The 17,500-nt window shown below is 40.7% G+C and overlaps 1 protein-coding gene across 7 annotated transcripts in view; it reads right to left on the bottom strand.

Annotated features, from left to right (window-relative positions):
• Positions 1–17,500, bottom strand: part of QTMAN (queuosine-tRNA mannosyltransferase) — a 128,291-nt gene that overhangs the window by 15,507 nt on the left and 95,284 nt on the right. For 5 of the 7 annotated variants that reach the window (XM_086615657.1, XM_086615656.1, XM_086615653.1 and 2 more), the window contains one exon: positions 1,480–1,589. The exons of the other annotated variants lie outside the window; for them this stretch is intronic. In XM_086615657.1, the coding sequence (XP_086471783.1) occupies positions 1,480–1,589 (110 nt within the window). The remainder of the gene's footprint in view (positions 1–1,479; positions 1,590–17,500) is intronic. 7 annotated transcript variants of the gene reach the window in all.

Consider the following 17,500-nt stretch of genomic DNA (forward strand, 5'->3'; position numbering starts at 1 on the left):
ACGCAGTGTCAACTATTTATTTAAAAACAAAAATCTGTAAAAAAAATCTCTTAAATAGCTTTTCAGTAGAGTCTGTGCAACAGGTTTTATTGGTAGTTGTTAGCAATGACCTGCATATGTCATTTGTATGAATACGGCCCTACGAAATGCGTGGTGATGAGACACATTTCACCACGTTGCCCTTTATATACGCTCTATTTATACACGAGGATGAATGAATTGACAAGACAAGAGGTGCGGCACAGAGATCTGATATACTGGCATAAATTTAGGATGATCTACATTATTCATAAGTACTGAAGCCACAAATGAGATATGTAACAACATCCAAAATGAGTGTCAATAGAATCTGTTCCCGCAGCGCACCATCGTATATTCCTATCTGTCACATATTCCTTAGAAATTTCTCCTTCTAAGAAATCTGGTGCGCTCAGTCTGGAATGCAACGTTGCCTTGGGATCTGCGATAAGACTCGCCTGGAAGAACAGCCTTGCAGAAAACCACCTAAAAAGGAGCGGACAGAAAACACAAAGAATTGCCTGCTCCCAAATTATTACCTCTTCTTCCAACCCAGTTGTGCCACAGTTGGGGACCCAAAAGTCACCTGGGTCAGCTCAATTTCTCAGTGTCTTCAAAAGTGCAAAATCCAAACTAAACCAAGTGAAACATCACCGGTCCAGCAGGCAACAGATACGACAGAACTGACAGATGAACTAATCCCAAGTCTAGTTTTACAGACTGAAGAGGTGGAGGGATGCAAGTCCGTATTTTGGAAAACATATATGAGCTAAAACACCAGATAGTTTGAAGCTCGCCTATCATTAATGTAGATTTTGAAGAGTTTTAATTTCGTACAAGTGCACCCAATATAGGATTTGATTATTCTCTTTAACACCACGATATCTCAGGCACAGAGCTGGGTGTATTCGGCATAAGCTCTATTTCTTTTTCAGATGGGCAAAACTGTTTACAGAGAAATCATCGTCGGAAACCAAGAAACGGAAGGAGTGTGCAAAAGAGAGGTATAAAAATATTAAAGATTAATGACCGCTTTCATGCCAGATACAAACCAGAAGCTCTCCACAGAAGTCCTTAACCTCACATTTGAAAGGGAATTAAGTGTTTTCACCTGCTAAAAATCTCAGTCTGGATTTCAGATGAGCGACCCTGACCTGAAAGATTTTGCATCCTCTCGGAACCACCCAATCACTCCCACCTATCTCTCTATTTGAATAAATACAGAAGTGTTACTGAAACACAAGTTGTAAATAAGGTTCTGCACTGCCAAGTGAAATAAAAAATGCTTACTGCCTTTCATAATTTTAATTTTACAACGCATCAATATTATTTAGCTTTATAATGATAAAGATTTTAAACGCATTCTTTTCACTAACGTAAGAAAATACATACATGAAAATTCCTTATGGAAATATCTATTTTACAGTAACTTTACAGTAAAGAAAAAAAAAGGAAAGGTACCTGGAATTTCAGTGAAAGCCTCTCCAAGGACGGACACGTGAAAAGGTAGATCTTTCTCTTTCAGTTTCAGCAGAACTTTAAAGAAAGTTTCAGGATCTTTGTCATGTTCCCTTGAAACAAACAGAACTTATTTCAGCATCATTTATGTTTACTTGTGGAATTATTTTTTTGTTGTTGTTTATCAGAACAGTATCTCTCTTAAATTCTACTTTTGGGGACTAAATGTCTTCAGCATAATTTCCCTCTTTGCTTATGCCACATGCTCAAACATTTTCCTCAATTCAGCACTCGGCATCAAAACTCAGTTTCATTTGATTCTTCCCCCTCTTCCCTGTCTTCAAATGATGTCTTTACTCTTCAAATTATCAACTTTGAAAGCGGGAAGGACTGAGTAATATCTCACCTAACTGAAAGGAAAATCATGCTAAAAAAAAGGGTAGGGTAGGAAAAAAACTTTTTTTTTTTCCCTGTCAAAAATACATATACACAATCTCCTTTACAGTTATCCCCCTTTTTCAGGAGGAATAGGTTAATCAAAGACTATAGGATTTCCCAAACTGGAATTTTATGAATCCATGCTATACTCATACAAAACTTCCGATTCATTCCATGCTTTAGGTGAAAACGAAAGGAACAAACTAACACGAGGCATTTTCTACCTTTAGACTTTTAAGGAGTTAAGTGGATGTCAAAAGAGAAAATAAGAAACCTGTACTTATTTATAATTTCAGCTGAAGATAATATTAAAGGTTTGTATGGGTATGACACTCAAAGCCTTGAAATACAAGGTTGGTTATCTAAAAAACAAATTAAAAGCCAATTTGCTAATTGGTCTTCTTTACTAGCACAGAATGAAAGGTTCAAAAGATACCACAGATGATCTAAATTTCCCAAATTTGCTAAGTTATATTAAAAATGAAATGAGATCACTCCCCCACTCTAAGGTGAATATTGTATCTTGCATTTAATTACTCTGCTTCAAATTACTGTATTTCAGACAGATGTGCACCATATGTCTTTAAAATATTTTGGTTTTATTTATTATTTAGAAAATTCCACTGTTTTCCTTCCTGTATTAAAGGGAAATCTATAGCTCAGCTGTCCTGGTGTCTTTCTTCACAGACTAATTTTGTAGAATGAATCTGTAGGTTTGTCACACTGCTATAGGAAAGATTAATAATTATATCATTCAGGAAATCTGAAGCCAAATGACATCTGCAGCTCTACATGTGTTAATTTCTCATTCAGTCAATATTTTTGGTTTAGGGAATTAAAACAAATTAATCTTATAATTAATGTGACTTCCCTAGGCTGAGAAATCTTCAGGAACTGTGGAGTTTTCAGAATTAGTGGCATTTTCTTAAAATAAAGCCAGACAATAATTACTTTAAGAAGTCCTCCATCTCCCAGATTTGTTTTGTTCCCAATAATAAGGAGGAATGCAACTGCATAAGCTTCGTAAATGGTTTCACATCTGTGAACCAGGAGTTTTCACGGTGCTTCCAGTAACCAAAGTGGATACGAGCACTGGCTCGGAGGGAGAATTTCTTCCAGTTGCAAAGACCCCAGAACTGCCTACTAGTTTGCTTCCACCCTCATGCTTAAAACACCCACCTGTTTCTGGGAGGTAAATTATGTGCAGAAACGTGTTGCCAGTATTTGAGTTCCCGCCGAATGCCCAGCTGAAAAGAGCCGAAATGGGAACACTTTCTATCAGAAAGGTGCAACTTTGCAAGGAAAATAGCTTGGGAGTGGGTGTAATTCAGTATCATGTTTCCCCTTGGCAGGATTTTGTGGGTGCTTTCTACACGATCCGGACGAGCCCAGCCTGTATCTGATGCTGAGCTGCACTCAGCTCATCCCGAGATGGACCAAAACATGGAGCAGGCGGCTTCGACAGCCAGAGCCACGATGCTTACAGGGATCTTTCCAAGCTCTTCACAGCCCCGCTATCGGCTTCGCAGTCACAAAAAGTCCTTCCAGCAAAGGATATGCTTTCCCTCTCCCTTTCCAGAAGAGACCAGGGGTCCTGGAGGCAGCCAAAAGTGGAGGATGCTGTTGGAGCCACATTGTCAAGGAGCTGGCAGGAGAACACGGAGCCTTACAGCTCGTCGAAGCCACATAAGCTGCACATATTTAGGAAAACTGATAGGAATTGGAAGTTGCAGCTTTGTTTAATAGGTGGGGAAGAACAGAAGGAAAATTTGGCACCCAGAAGGAATGCTGAAAGGGGAAACGTTTCCTCTGCACTGGAGCCTCTCTTATGGGTTTTCTGCTGTAGGTGAACCTCCTTCCATATCCTCTTTCAAAATATTTTGCTTTTATGCCATACTCATGGATTTTAATGACACATTTTGTGAATCTTGTAGCTTTTCTATTTGGTCATCTTATTTGATTTACCAGTTCCTGTGACTTTTCCACACCACAACCATTTTGTTTTCGGTTAAGACCTACGGAAAGCTTCCAGCACATGTACCTACAGATTGTGACGTATTACTATTATTCCAAGTTAGTAAAGGTATAGCTGCTCCTGGTAGAAAGCAATAAATAGCTCAAGACCACTTCTTTACCGCATCAAAAAGAAGAGAGCTCTGTTTCTTGGCTGACATGGAGAAAATCATATACAATCCAGTCTGCCTTACTCAGCAACAACTGCTAAACACACCAGATTGCCATAGCAGTGATCGTGGAAAAAGATGAACACAATATGGAATGTCTGTTCTGTAAAGATCTGCTCAAAATGACGTGCACTTTTGGCTGCATCTGTTGCATTTTTGAGCTTTATTAAACAGTATTAATTATATATACTCCATTTCCTTAAGAAGGACTGCAAAACTGTGTAAAAGCCTGCTATTAAAATGCAAACTTTTCTTCTAAGATACTATGTTTGGGGAAAAAACAAGCCAATGTGATTCCAGGGTCTGGCTGAGTTGTTTAGTTTAGGTATTTGAGATGCTTTTTTTATTTTTACATGGTTTGATATGCATCTTGTAAAGTTAAAATAAGAACTGGGCATGGTATGAAGATGCTCTAAATTTCATCATAAGAACATGAGAGCATCAGAATCACCAAACTCCAGCTGCAAATGCCACAAAACTCAGATTTGAGAACACTGCCATTGGAGACATTCAATCTTCACACTTAGATATTATACTGCATGCTGAATTTTTTCACCCAGGATTTTTCATTTTTGAGTCTAAAAACCATTTTAAGAACCAACATTTGAAGTCTCTCTTTAGAACTGGCTGAACTTTAGTGGTCTGGGCACGGGAACGCAGGCCAGGGTTCAGGCTGACGTAGTGACTTGCCTTTGTAATCTGAAATAAAATTTTCAAGACTGTCCTTGAAACGGGGAAGGGGAGGCCGGTGGTACCAGCAGCACCAGTACTGAGCCTCTGCTAGCTCTGCCTTAGATTTTCTGTTTATAAAATGGGTGTGATGGCATTATTTTTTCACCACAGAAGGATGCTGTCAGGATTAATTGATGACTTGACATCCCTCTTTTCAGCCTAAAATGATTGAAAAAAGCAACTTCACAGCGCTACGATGATGCTCCTCTATACAATCAATGGCAACAGTCTTCAAAACACCCTTCTGCTCTTCAGAGGTTTTGTGAACTCAGCCTCAGCCCTCGAGCCTTACCCATTGCTGGAACTGGAAGGAGAGTGCAGAGAAAACAGCTAAACCAGAGTTATTCCCTGTGGCTGCAGGATACCCATACCCCTGACTGGTGATGGAAAACATATTTTTAAAAAGAGTATAAGGAAGAGCAGAATTTGGCTCTTTACATTATTCAGCACATATTCATCTCTTGAATTTGAGTGAAATATGGTCTTCTGTGACTTAAGTTTAATTTTTTAAGTGTATATATATAAAATTATCATACATGGTGGTAATCACAGTTCTTTAGGATTTGGAGGAAGACACATCTAGCTACACAAGTAGAAAGCAGAAGAGTTGTGAAAAAGAGACAGGACTTGCTCAAAGGGGCAAAATAAATGCAGCCTCTCTAAAAAAAAAATAATTAAAAACGATGGTTTATGCAAGTTAATCAGTAACATAAAAATGCTAAGCCAGGGTAGAAAGTCTTGATATTTCAGAAAATAGAGTGTAAAGAGTACGTAACACTTGTGACAACAACAGCCCTGTCGTGCCATCTTTTAAGGTGCCACATATCCAGAAAGGGTTACAACTAAGCTCAGCTAAAAGCAGTATTAAAAGGGTTGATCTTAATCTTCTTAGGACATTTAGCATGGGAGATTTTCAGTGGCAGAGAATCCCAAATTGTGAGGGCACGTGGTAATATCTCACTTTTTACAGCGCCTTAAATCCAAAGCAATTCAACCTGGGTGCATCTCCTTCCACCTCTCCATTTCAGAAAACCGTCTGAATGTCAGATGAGCAAAGGTGGGAAATGACAATGTCAAACCAGGCATGAAATCCTCAGAAAAGAAATTAAACTAGCATTTTGATTTTTTTTAATTATTATTATTAATTTTTTTTTTGCATCCATACCGAGTTAAACCACCGACTTCTGCCCACCTGCAATTTTTGCTAGAAAATGGCTGATAAAACAGGCCACTGAAGCATCACTCATTATTTATGAAGTTGGGCAGCAGTCATGGAGACAGAGGACAGGCAAGCCAAGGGACAGCCAGGGAGGAGAGACAAGGGATGGAGAACAGGGAATGTGTGAGGGGCAGAGATGGGGCTGGGGAAGACCGTGAGCACAGAATCAATGATTACAAGTGAAGAATATGAAGTTTCTGAGACACAGATGTTGAAGTGAATGACAGTGGTCCTTCAGTTTTGGGAAAGTGAAATAGTGAGGAGCGAGTTTGGCAGCAAATGGGGCAGACAAGATGGGCAATGAAAAGAGGGAGAGAAGCAGAAGAAGAGAAAAAAAATGATAAAGAAATACAAATGTTCAAGTTGAAAACTAAAAAATGATGGCATATCCAAACCCAGGGAGAGAAAAAGATAAATACAAGATAAACAGAAGCAAAAATGAAAAGGCATAGGCTTGGGAAATAGAATACAGAAGAATCAGACTGTGAGACAGAGAGAAGTTGCAGAGAGCACCTGAGTGTCATCAGTAGTAGGGGAAAAGGCCAGAAAAACATCAGTAAAGATACAAATTAGGAAGCAAAAATAAAACTGTGTGGAAATTAAAGGAGGAGAACCAAAGAGGAAGAGAATAAAGAGAGCAAAGGCACGCAGCGGCCTGAGCAGGGGAGCACGGTGCAGCGAGGATGGACAACAAAAGCACCACGGAGGAGAAGGTAGAAGATCACAGAATCCTAGAATGGTTTGGGTTGGAAGTGACCTCAAAGATCATCTAGTTCCAACCCCCCTGCCATGGGCAGGGACACCCTCCCCTACACCAGGTTGCTCAAAGCCTCATCCAACCTGGCCTTGAATGCTTCCAGGCATGGGGCATCCACAACTTCTCTGGGCAACCTGTGCCAGCGTCTCACCACCCTCAGAGGGAAAAATTTCTTCCTTATATCTAATCTAAATCTCCCCTCTTTCAGTTTAAAGCCATTGTACCTTGTCCTATCACTACACGCCCTTGTAAAAAGCCCCTCTCCAGCTTTCTTGTAGGCGCCCTTTAGGTACTGGAAGATCTTCAAAACCCCTTCTAAAAGTGGACATTTTTGAAAGAATGGAGGTGAAGAAAAGCCCAGACAGTCACTGCTGGGAGAGGGCGGCGAGGCAAGAGCTGCACCTCGATCGCACCTGGAGCCGGGAGCTGGAAGGTGCCTTTATCCCCAAAATATTGCTCGTTCGGGTGATAACAGCAGGAACTTGAGGCTCTTTACTGTTTTGACTGATACGGTACGGACTTGGGGAGGGCGATGAAGGATGCTGATAAGAGGACTCATATGACATCAGCCTCCTGCTGACCCTCTATCTGTCCAGGGAGTTCTCACGAAGTGAACCGCAGCGCATCAAGAGACCGTGCGGTCCTCGTGCCGAACGGAAACCACGGCTCCATTTCATGTCAAGCCTAAACCTAAAGAACACCACCAGAGATATTTTTTTGCTGCATTGCGCTATTACATTTTGATATTTCAGGTTAAATCTTGAGCTTAGTAAAATTTGAATGTAAGTTTAATATAATCTAATAATGTTCAAAAGTAGCAGTGCAGTTACAAACAAACAAACAAACAAACAAAACCCCAGCCTGGTCTTCAAAATAGAGAATTGCGGAGTTCTGGTCTTTTCCTGACACTGATTTCCCACGAGACAGCTCTGCTCAGGTTTCCCCATCTGTAAGATATGGTTTTACAAGAGCTTTCATTTACAGAAACGTGGTGAGGATCGGAGTCAGTAAATACTGCAGGAGGATAATACTCTTCCTAAAGTAAGAGGATGCGTGTTACAAGCCTATTCAATATACCCTGAAATACATTCTAGTCATTACTTTCACAGAGGACAGAGCACTTTCTTAAATCAAATGACTTTAATATACATTTTCTACGCCAAGATTGGAAAGAAAAAAAAAGAGACTAAAAAAATTAAAATTCTAATACCAAATTTCTGGTAACAATGCTGATGATAACTGCAAAAGAGGAAATATTACTGCTGGGAAAGAGCTATTAGAAAAGAAACAGAGGAAAAAGAAATAACTCTGAAAATGCAAACACGAAGGAAAAGTTAATTGCTTTCCATTTATTCAATTTATCACAGTATTTTTCCATCTTTTTACATTTCCAATATGAGGTAGAAGTGGACTGTAAATATGTAGTGAAGTCCAATGAGTTTTCTCCTTCAGCTGATACGCTTACAAAATGTCTTCGCTGTAATTGTGCCTCTAAACATTGTCTGGCATCATCAGCGTCAAAAGTTACCACAATATCTAATACCCCCTCGGTTAATAGAAAAGGGAGTCAAGTAGAAAGAAATGGTTTTGCATAAGTGTCACTGAAAAACAGGACTCTATAGAATAAATTTTAGCTAGTGATTTGGAGGTCCTACAAGCAAAAAAGGTCCCGATCTCTGTCTGCACTTGCAAAGCACCTCTGCAAGCCAAGGAATTAAACAATGGCACTAGAGAGGCAAAAAGCAGCCAAACAGTACTGGCAAATACAGTGTTTTATTTTCTGTTACAGCCTGTGACGTATTTACAGTGAGGAGCGTGTATTTTACCTTCTGATTTTTTCAAATTGCTGGCCTGAGAAAAATGGGTGGTGTTTTGCTTTACGCTGGAAAAGCGTTTTCTCCTATCTTGTGTTATCTAGAAGAGATTCATAAAAAAAAAATAAAAAAATAAAAAGAACCTTGGGAGTTTATCGTTTAGATTCTTCTTCTTCTTCTCCCCTCACAACTCACGAAGAAAAAACTCAAAATAAAATATTGCACATTCTCTAACCAAAGAAACCTCAGGATCAGCATCAGTCATTGAGCCTCCTGCTTATTTCCTACAAAGAGATTAACCTTTGAAGACAAAGACCGGCGTTCGGTCTCATTTACCTTGGTGTAAAAATCAATGCACTTTTATTCAGATGCCTTTTCATCTCTTTTACTCCAACTTGGAGAACCTAGCTCTTCACAAGGATAAGATTCAGATAAAAAACATTTCAGTTGAATTTGCAACACAACCCGGTAACTGCTACAGACTACCTCCAAAATAGTTTCTTTAAAAAAAATAAAAAAATTTAAAATTAACTTCTTTTTGTGTTCCAAAGGTAAAATAACAAATGGTTTCCTGCTGTCGGGAGTCAGGGTAAGCCAGATAAAATAGTCTGAGTGACCCTGACAGCCCTGATAACCATAAACAATATATGCTATTGTAATTCAACATACCAGAACAAAGTCATGTCATGGTAATAATAGATGGCTATGAATATGATAATAAGCGGATAAGAATCTACTCAGGTGGTTCCTTGGAAGAACAGGAGAAGAATCAAACATAAATTACTAGATAAAAACTACATTAGCACACATTTGCCTGGTAATGGCAATCCCACCATACAAGACCCTCCGTGATTTCAACGGTGGACTCTCATCACCAAACTACAACTACTTAATATTCCATCAGATACGCTGCCCGGGTCAAAATGTAAGTCCTGGTCCTTACTGCGTAATACCCTGAGAGGAATTAGCTCAGGTACCTAAGATAACTCATCCTTTTTGGATTTGTGAAGCTATCAGCTCTAAGGATGAAGCTCCTAAGCAGGAACTTCGTCAGCACCAAGACCAAGGCTTGAAACCCATTATTCAACACGATGAAAGTAACTACAAATCTCACTGCTTTCAGAACGAGAAATGAACTCTTTTCATTGAGGTTTGTGCACAAACATAACTGAGAAAAAGCAGACATTAGAGGACAAAGGGAGGGAAAAAGGGATGAAAATATGGTGAAAAGGAGAAGAGAGTCAAACAGTTGTAGTGTAGTAAGAAGAGGACACATTTAAAAGAGCTTCGAAGGAAGAAATATAACCCTCCCGTTGTTGGTGAAAACAGGGAGGAATATTAGATCATTGTTCAAGGTCAGGTTGGATGAGGCTTTGGGCAACCTGGTATAGTGGAAGGTTTCCCTGCCCATGGCAGAGGGGTTGGAACTAGATGATCTTTGAGGTCCCTTCCAACCCAAACCATTCTATGATTCTATGATTTGCTTATGAAATGTGATTATGAAACACCCTCTTAGAGGGTATTCTCATACTTTGGTCTGGGGTGCTGTGGATTACAAAGGAGGCTGGTCACACTGTCTGCTAAGTTTGCCTGGGACTTCCTACAAAATATCTGTCCTTGTTTATGATGCTTCCTAAGACTGAGGCTTCCTTGGACTACAATCTTCTAGAAAAACTCTGCGAAAAATTTTTCAGAACATCCAAAGAACAAGATTTTTTTAAGAAAACCCACTACCTAACGATACTGCAAACCACATCTTGCATGTATTAAATTTCAAAAAAGTCTCTTTTTAAAGTATTTGAACCTCTTTTTCTTTTAGAGAAGGAACTGAATATTTGGATGCGTTTGATTTTGAGCCAAAGATATGCTTTTTGTTGCACGTGTTGGGAGTCTCCTTAAAAATTGAAGTCTTTGAAAAATTTCTCCTTGTGCCTCATCACTAAATGGTCCACGTGTCTTGGGCATACCTCAGGCCAAAGTTGAACACGACAGTCCTACTGTCACAGGCTGGGCTGCTAAAACCCAGGCAGGATCTAACATCTGAACTGAAAACACACATTTTGTCTTCACTTTCAATGATTCCTCTTCTGGACTCAGAATAAAATTATTGGACTTTGCAGAATAAAAGAACTGATTCATATGCATTGAAAATAAGGACCAAGAAAACAAAAGATTTGGTTAAATTAAAAAACCACAACAACAGTAGAAGAGATGAGCTGAAAAGGCAGAAAGTGGTAATGGTAATTTTCTAGTTTGACTAAAACTCTTAGATGTGGACCACAAAAAAGCAAAGAGCACCAACAAGATCTGATCAATATGACCAGCTATGCAAGAACAGCGTGGCAAAGAAATGAGCAGAGAAGTAACAGACATGGAAAAAAGATACAACAGAAGGCCAGTTCATATGGGGAAAAATTTGACATCAATAGAAGAGACTGAAAGGACAACACAATCAGGTTGGACAATGAGGCTTAGGAGAAAACAGGGACCAATGTGTTGTAGAAGGTCCCTTGCACAGGCAGGGAGGGCGACTGGAACAACGAAGGCAGAGAAGGGTTGAGAAACTGGAGAAAAGTGAGATGTAAATTTGCAGCACAAGGAGTGAGGAACTGAGCCAGGCAAAGAGAAAAGGAAGAGGTTTGAAAGAGAAAGGCCAAGACCAGCTTGGGTGAATGGAGCAGAAAAGGATTGCTTTGATGGCAATAGGTGGAAGAGTGTAAGTCCCCTTCCTTCAGAGCCTCAAGAGGACTCCTCAGTCCCTCCAGTTCATGTGCGTTTCTGCTCAAAGACTTGGGTTGTACCAGAGAAGAAAGACACCATAAAATGAGTCTGGCCAGGGAGGTGGTTGAGTCCCCATCCCTGGATGTGTTTAAGAATAGGGTGGATGATCTACTTGAGGATATGGTTTAATGGGGATTAGGGATGGTTGGACTCGATGATCTCTAAGGTCTTTTCCAACCTAGAAATCTATGAATCTATGAATCTATGAGTCTCCCATCATGGGAAAAAGGAGAGCCAAGCTTACTGGAGCTTTAATGGCCAACTGATACTTCTATTCCAAACTTCAATACTCTTCAAACGTCCCGGTGATGCAGCTGTAGTCTTATATTAACTCAGAATCAGTTTTTCAACCATGGCTGACACATTTATTGTATCGGGCTTCAGAGGACAGCACTGACTTGGCAGTGCCAAGTGAAGAGGGCAGGTTCCTGCATGGGATATTTTCAGCAGAATCTCGATGTTATTTAACTTTTGTCTTGTATTTAAGAAAACAGGTACATCAGAGTGCAAAACCATCCCATGAAGCAGAAAACCACTCACGGGGCTTGAGTTTTGCTTTTGTTACAGGTAACAGTGCTCTTACAATCTGATATAATGGTTTGGTACTTGCACCCCCCGTAAGACACTGCTTCAACCTTGACTGTACAGGAGTGGAAAAAGGGTTTACACCAAATTGCTCCAAATGCAGTACGAAGCAGAATTGGGCCACTGAGCTTAAACATAGAAAAGAGAGTAAAGTGCTTAGTAGGAGTGAAAGAACTAAGTGTATTTGGGGAAGCAGTGGGTAAAAAAAAAAAAAAAAAAAAATTATTTTAATATGTTTCTTTTTCATCCTATTAAGTTCTCCAGTATCAGAATGAAGTCTGCTAAAAGTTAGTAAATAAAAGCTTTCAGGAGAGTTTTATTAAATCACTGATGACTTATCAAGTTAAGACTCCCACTCAGATATCTTAATAAAACTTTCAGAGAATATATTTAATTTTCCTGGAAATCAGAAGCCCATTACTAACTACAGGAGTTACTGTCGGCTACACCACCGATCGGCTTTCTGTAAATAGAATATTTACCAACAACTTGAATGAGTTCTCTAAAGTTTCAGTTTCTGAAGGTCAAATAACTATGTAACTGCTTAATAAAGAAGCAAAGAAGTACCTCTAAATATCTCCAAGCTCTGATGGGCTTATATTCTGCTCCTTAGGTGAGGTATTAGCAAAGCTTATTTATTTTCATTTCCAAGGCTTTTATTTGCTCATTCCCTTGTGGTAAAGCTGATTTCCATGATGATTCCCTTCTTAATTTTAATACCCTTTTTACTCATCATATAGACATAAGAATTTTCCATAAAATAATGAAACCCTTCCAAAAGAAATGAAGACAACCAGGAGAGGAAAGTAAACTACAGCTTACTTTTTTTTTTCTTCCCCCCCAATTAATTGATCCACTGTCATATGCATATATGAAAGATTTTTTTTTTTTAATGAAAGGAAAATAAGGTTAATTAACATAAAACCCCTCACTCCTTGAGATGTTGAATTTTGTATTTTATCCATGCTGCCTTAAGTGCCTTGATTTCCCAGTAATGACCTAGTTCTCCTAATGAGTAACATTAACCCCTGGCTGTAGCTGTCCAGGACTTAATTGTCAACTGGAGCTGAAATAGGAGAGTTTGCCGATCAGCAGGTATGTGGTATATTAACTCATGTCATTTCAGACCCTAATAAATAAATCTGTTGCTAAGGCAACAGGAACATCAGCTGTATCACTTTTTTCCTTTTTTTTTTTTTTTCTCTCCCCCCCTGCTTTTTAAAGGAAACCGCTTTTCACACCGAGCTTTTAAAAATAGGAAATTAACTACATGTAACCGTAATTAGAAGAAACATCGCTTCTCATCTCAGAAACATATCTACATTAATGAAAAACGGCGTTCAGAAAGAGGACTGCTTTCTACTGTGACCAGGGTAACTGGAATTATTTCCCTCCGCTGAGGGAATGAAGGCTGGAGTACACATCTGAGCGAGGAGAGATCACAAAATCTTCCAGCTCTTTGTATTTGTGAGATAGTTCCCCTCTCCTTTAGTACGTCGCTGATGCCAAACGAGCAAACTGCTTCAACTATTAATCAGGAGCCCAGGCAATTGAAACCAGCCGAGAAAACACACCACTCAAACCCCAACACCTTCACTACCCTCTCTGAATCTTTCAACGTGATTGGCAGAAATGCAGTGTTCTGGAAAACTAAAAAAAAAAAATAAAAAAATTACCCAATTTTCAGCTTTTTAGATTTACAGCTAATGAAAATTTAAGCCTCTGATTTAAAGGTGGATGCTATTGCTGCCTCCTGTCCCACGGAGGCAGTTACCTGATTCTGGCACGGGAAAAGCAAGAGGAAGTTGGGGCAACACAAACGTGTCTCCAAAGGCAGACGTGACCTGGTGAGCTGTGCTGCAAAAGCCGGTAACTCACTTTCTGCCTCAGTTTCCCCACCTCTGAGATCGGGTCCTGAATACTCCTGGTTTAGACTCACAGAATTGAGGTTTTATAGAAAGGCAGAGCGAAAATGAGTGGAGGTAGAAGGAACATTTTTGTGTTCTGTAAGGTTTGGGAAGGAAGATCTTGGTACTCTTTGCTGGGGATGACGCAAGTTAATGTCACAGCCTTCACCTGATTCCTGCCATTCTGCCATGGGATCAAGTGTCTACCTTAAAATTTTCAAAATTGTTAGGTTTACATTTAGTTTATGACTACAGGATGGTTCTTCTGAATCTCTAGTTACCCACATCTCAACCAGAGATCAGACAGGAAGAGAACTGAAGAGAGGTTCATAAGGCCAATTATCGTTCTTGGAATACTTTTTATAGGTTCTGCTTGTACTATAAACATAATAAACTGCTCCTCAAAATTGTATCTGGCTTTTTAGATGAAAAATCTAGAGGTAATACAAAGCATCTATTTTGCTGTTATCAGAATTAGAAACGCTTTCTCCTTTGGACTATCAGCTTCTTCCAGGCTTTCAAGAAAATATGCTATAAGGAAGATGGAAAAAATGATGTTGAGGTGTCCACTATAGCAGGAGAGGTCTTCATTATATGCTGAACTTTTCTGCATATTCTTGATCCTGTGATCAAGGAATAGTGGAACTCCCATGGAAAGGGAGATCCAAATCTCCATCCATGCTAAGAAGTGTCAAGGTTAGATTTCACCAATGAATGAGCAATGAAAGAAGAACGAATACTTGCAAACTGCCCTTCCAGTTAACATTTAAATCTGAACTTCTTGGAGTCTTTCACTAACTTCCTTATTTGCTACTTATAAAAACTTAATACTTGCTCTCAAACTGAACCCTAGCTTGCAGGAAAGTGAAGTTAGACTGTTTTTTTCTTGCTTTAGGTGTTCAAGAAGTGAGAGTGTCCGCTTCTACTTAATCAGATATCTCTACATACGCTTTCATGGCACTGGTTCATACCCCACATCATCTGTATTGCAGCCCTGGTGACCATCGTTTTCTTTGGGAGCATTAGGTAGCTTTCCTTAGACACTGCTAGAAAGTTTCCATTTTAAAATTGTTATTTTACATCCTACGGGCTTTTTATTGTATCTGGTACCTTTTAGTTAAGGCTGTATAAACACTTGCAGGTTAAGCCTTTGTTTTCAGTCTGTCTTATCCATCCATCACATTCACCTTTTTGAACTAAATTTGCCAGGATCAGTTGCTTTTCCAAGATGAGGTTTCCCTGGAACTCACTCCCCATTAGCACGCATCTAGAGCCAAATTCTCCACTGCTTTCCCATGCAAAGGAGCAGACCAGACCCAGTCAGCTATGACTTCCCTCAAACTGGGGATCTACTCTCCTTTGACCACACACCACCTCTGCCCTCCTTGTATGACATTGTGTGAGTGGTCATCTGGCAGGGAGGAAGGAGTAGGACCATGGCCCTTTATTCTACGTGCTCTCTGCAGGCTGTTTGCAATGTTGAGGATGCCTGTTGAGGCTAAGAGCATTCATGGGTACTCAAAGGTGATTTCTAGGTGGAGAGCACCTACTCTTTTGTCTTGTGCTGTCCTTCCATACCTGCATCTTGATGGGATAAACTTGGGTCCAAAATATTTGAGAGCATGAGGAAAACCTGACTTGGGTATAGATTCACTGCGCATCAAGGAAGCTGTATTCTCAAATGTCTCTGCATTAAACAGTTTTGAATTCTGAATTCAAAGGCAAACAGCGACTACACAAACTGCACTGCACCGCCAAGATGAAGAGGAACGAGATGTCACTATTTAAAAAATGCCTTTGCAGCCTCCTCTCCCTCGCAGCTTGCAGAGGACTTGTGCTCAGCTCACTGATGACGAGCTGCCACGGCCAGCACAACACCGACTGTGCTACTTGGGATAAGCCCTTCCCAAGGATTTGCTCCTGAGTGAAGAGGACCAGGTCCTCATGGTGGGCAACCAGACGTTAGTACAGCAACGGTGAGGACAAAACAAGCTTCTCCCCATGGACTCGTTTCTTCAGCTCTTTGACTTGATGATACTCTACATTAAGAACAGACAAGCAGGCACGGTGCTATCTCTGTTCGCACCGTTTTCCCTTAGACCAAAGATCTTCAGATAATTTTTGCAATCTAGATTTTTTTTTTTTCTTATGAATCTCCTCATCATGACTTCCACCACCGCTCCTCCTGCTCCCGTATCTCCTGCCCCACTATCTCCTGCCCCACGTCCTTCCCCACGCTCTTGTCACACGCCCGTAGGTATGGACACAAGATAACGGGCTTATCTGATCTTCCACGGGAATTGATAGCGGCTATTTGTTTGCATGCGTGTGTAAATTCTCGCCCGATTCCCCGTGTGATCTTTTATCACACCCGTACAATTAGGGGCAGAAGAATTGATTTCTGACAGCTTTCTCTTGTCTTTAACTGCTGAGATGATACAGCGCCCACAGGGAAAAAAGAAAAAAACGTAAGGCTTGGGTGAACGCCTTGAGTTAAAAGAAGCACTGCAGGTCTTCTCCAGGAAAGAGAGACTTAAAGAGCCTCAAATCTCACAATAAAATGACGTGTGTGTCACCTGGATGACATGACTATGGTTGGGGATGCAGCAGGCTTGCAGCTTTGCATGCCCACTGTCACGCTCACGTGCAAAAAGAGCTGAGGAACACGCTGGTGTAACCCAAGTACAGCATAATGAGCTTTGGCAAGTGTCTGTGGCCTCGTTGGGGGACAATGATAAGGAATAATAGACATCTATAAACGCTGGTGGGTTAGTTTTTGGGGGGTGAGGAGGATCATGCCACATCGGTCAATGCCATCTCAATCTGCTCATGGTTCACCAAAGAGGTATTTTCTTGTCTTGTGATGCAAACCTGTGGGACAGCAGGAAGTTCTGACCAAAGGCAGGAACTTTGGCCATCGCCCACCGGAATTTTGGTCTCCGTTTCCAGCAAAGCACACCTGCACGAAGGGCAGAGTCATTCCTTGGCGTAGCCCTTGCAAGAAAAGCGGCTTGGAAACCCAAGGCAGGCTTTTATCCGGACCCTCGGCCGTAAGTCATGTCTACTAGCAGCACCTTGCTCTAGATGTTCATAACGAAGCATTAAAGACTTGGTGAGAAAGGAGAAAACAAATGACTCCGCGGAGAACCTCGCGACTCCGCTAAAATACCGTCAGTTACTTATCTGCCGCCGGCAGAGGTTGCGCGCCGTAATCCTCGCCAGGCTCGGATCTAGGAGGGGATGGAGAGAAGGGGCAGAGATCACATCGAAGGGCCTGTTCTCACGCAAAGACGTTTTAACACCGATTTAAAGCGAGAACGTGGCTGCTCGAGAACGTCATTTCAGATTTGGCTGCGTTTCCGAGCCGGCAGGGCCGGCGTTGGGTCGACTTCGCGAGAGAGGTGTTGGGGCTAACGCTGCGTTTGAGGGCACCGACGGTCCCCGCGAAGCACTAACGTGATGAGGTCAGCAGCACTTCGTTTCGAGAGGTTTTCTGTAACAACAGCACGCCTTCACAAAGACGTTATTTTATTTTTTTTTTATGGCTTAGCCAAAGGGGTTTTTTTTGTTAGGTGAAGGGGAAAACAGGAACATTAAAAAAAAAAAAA

Source organism: Tauraco erythrolophus, chromosome 8 (genome assembly GCF_009769465.1).
Source record: "Tauraco erythrolophus isolate bTauEry1 chromosome 8, bTauEry1.pri, whole genome shotgun sequence".
NCBI lineage: Eukaryota > Metazoa > Chordata > Aves > Musophagiformes > Musophagidae > Tauraco > Tauraco erythrolophus.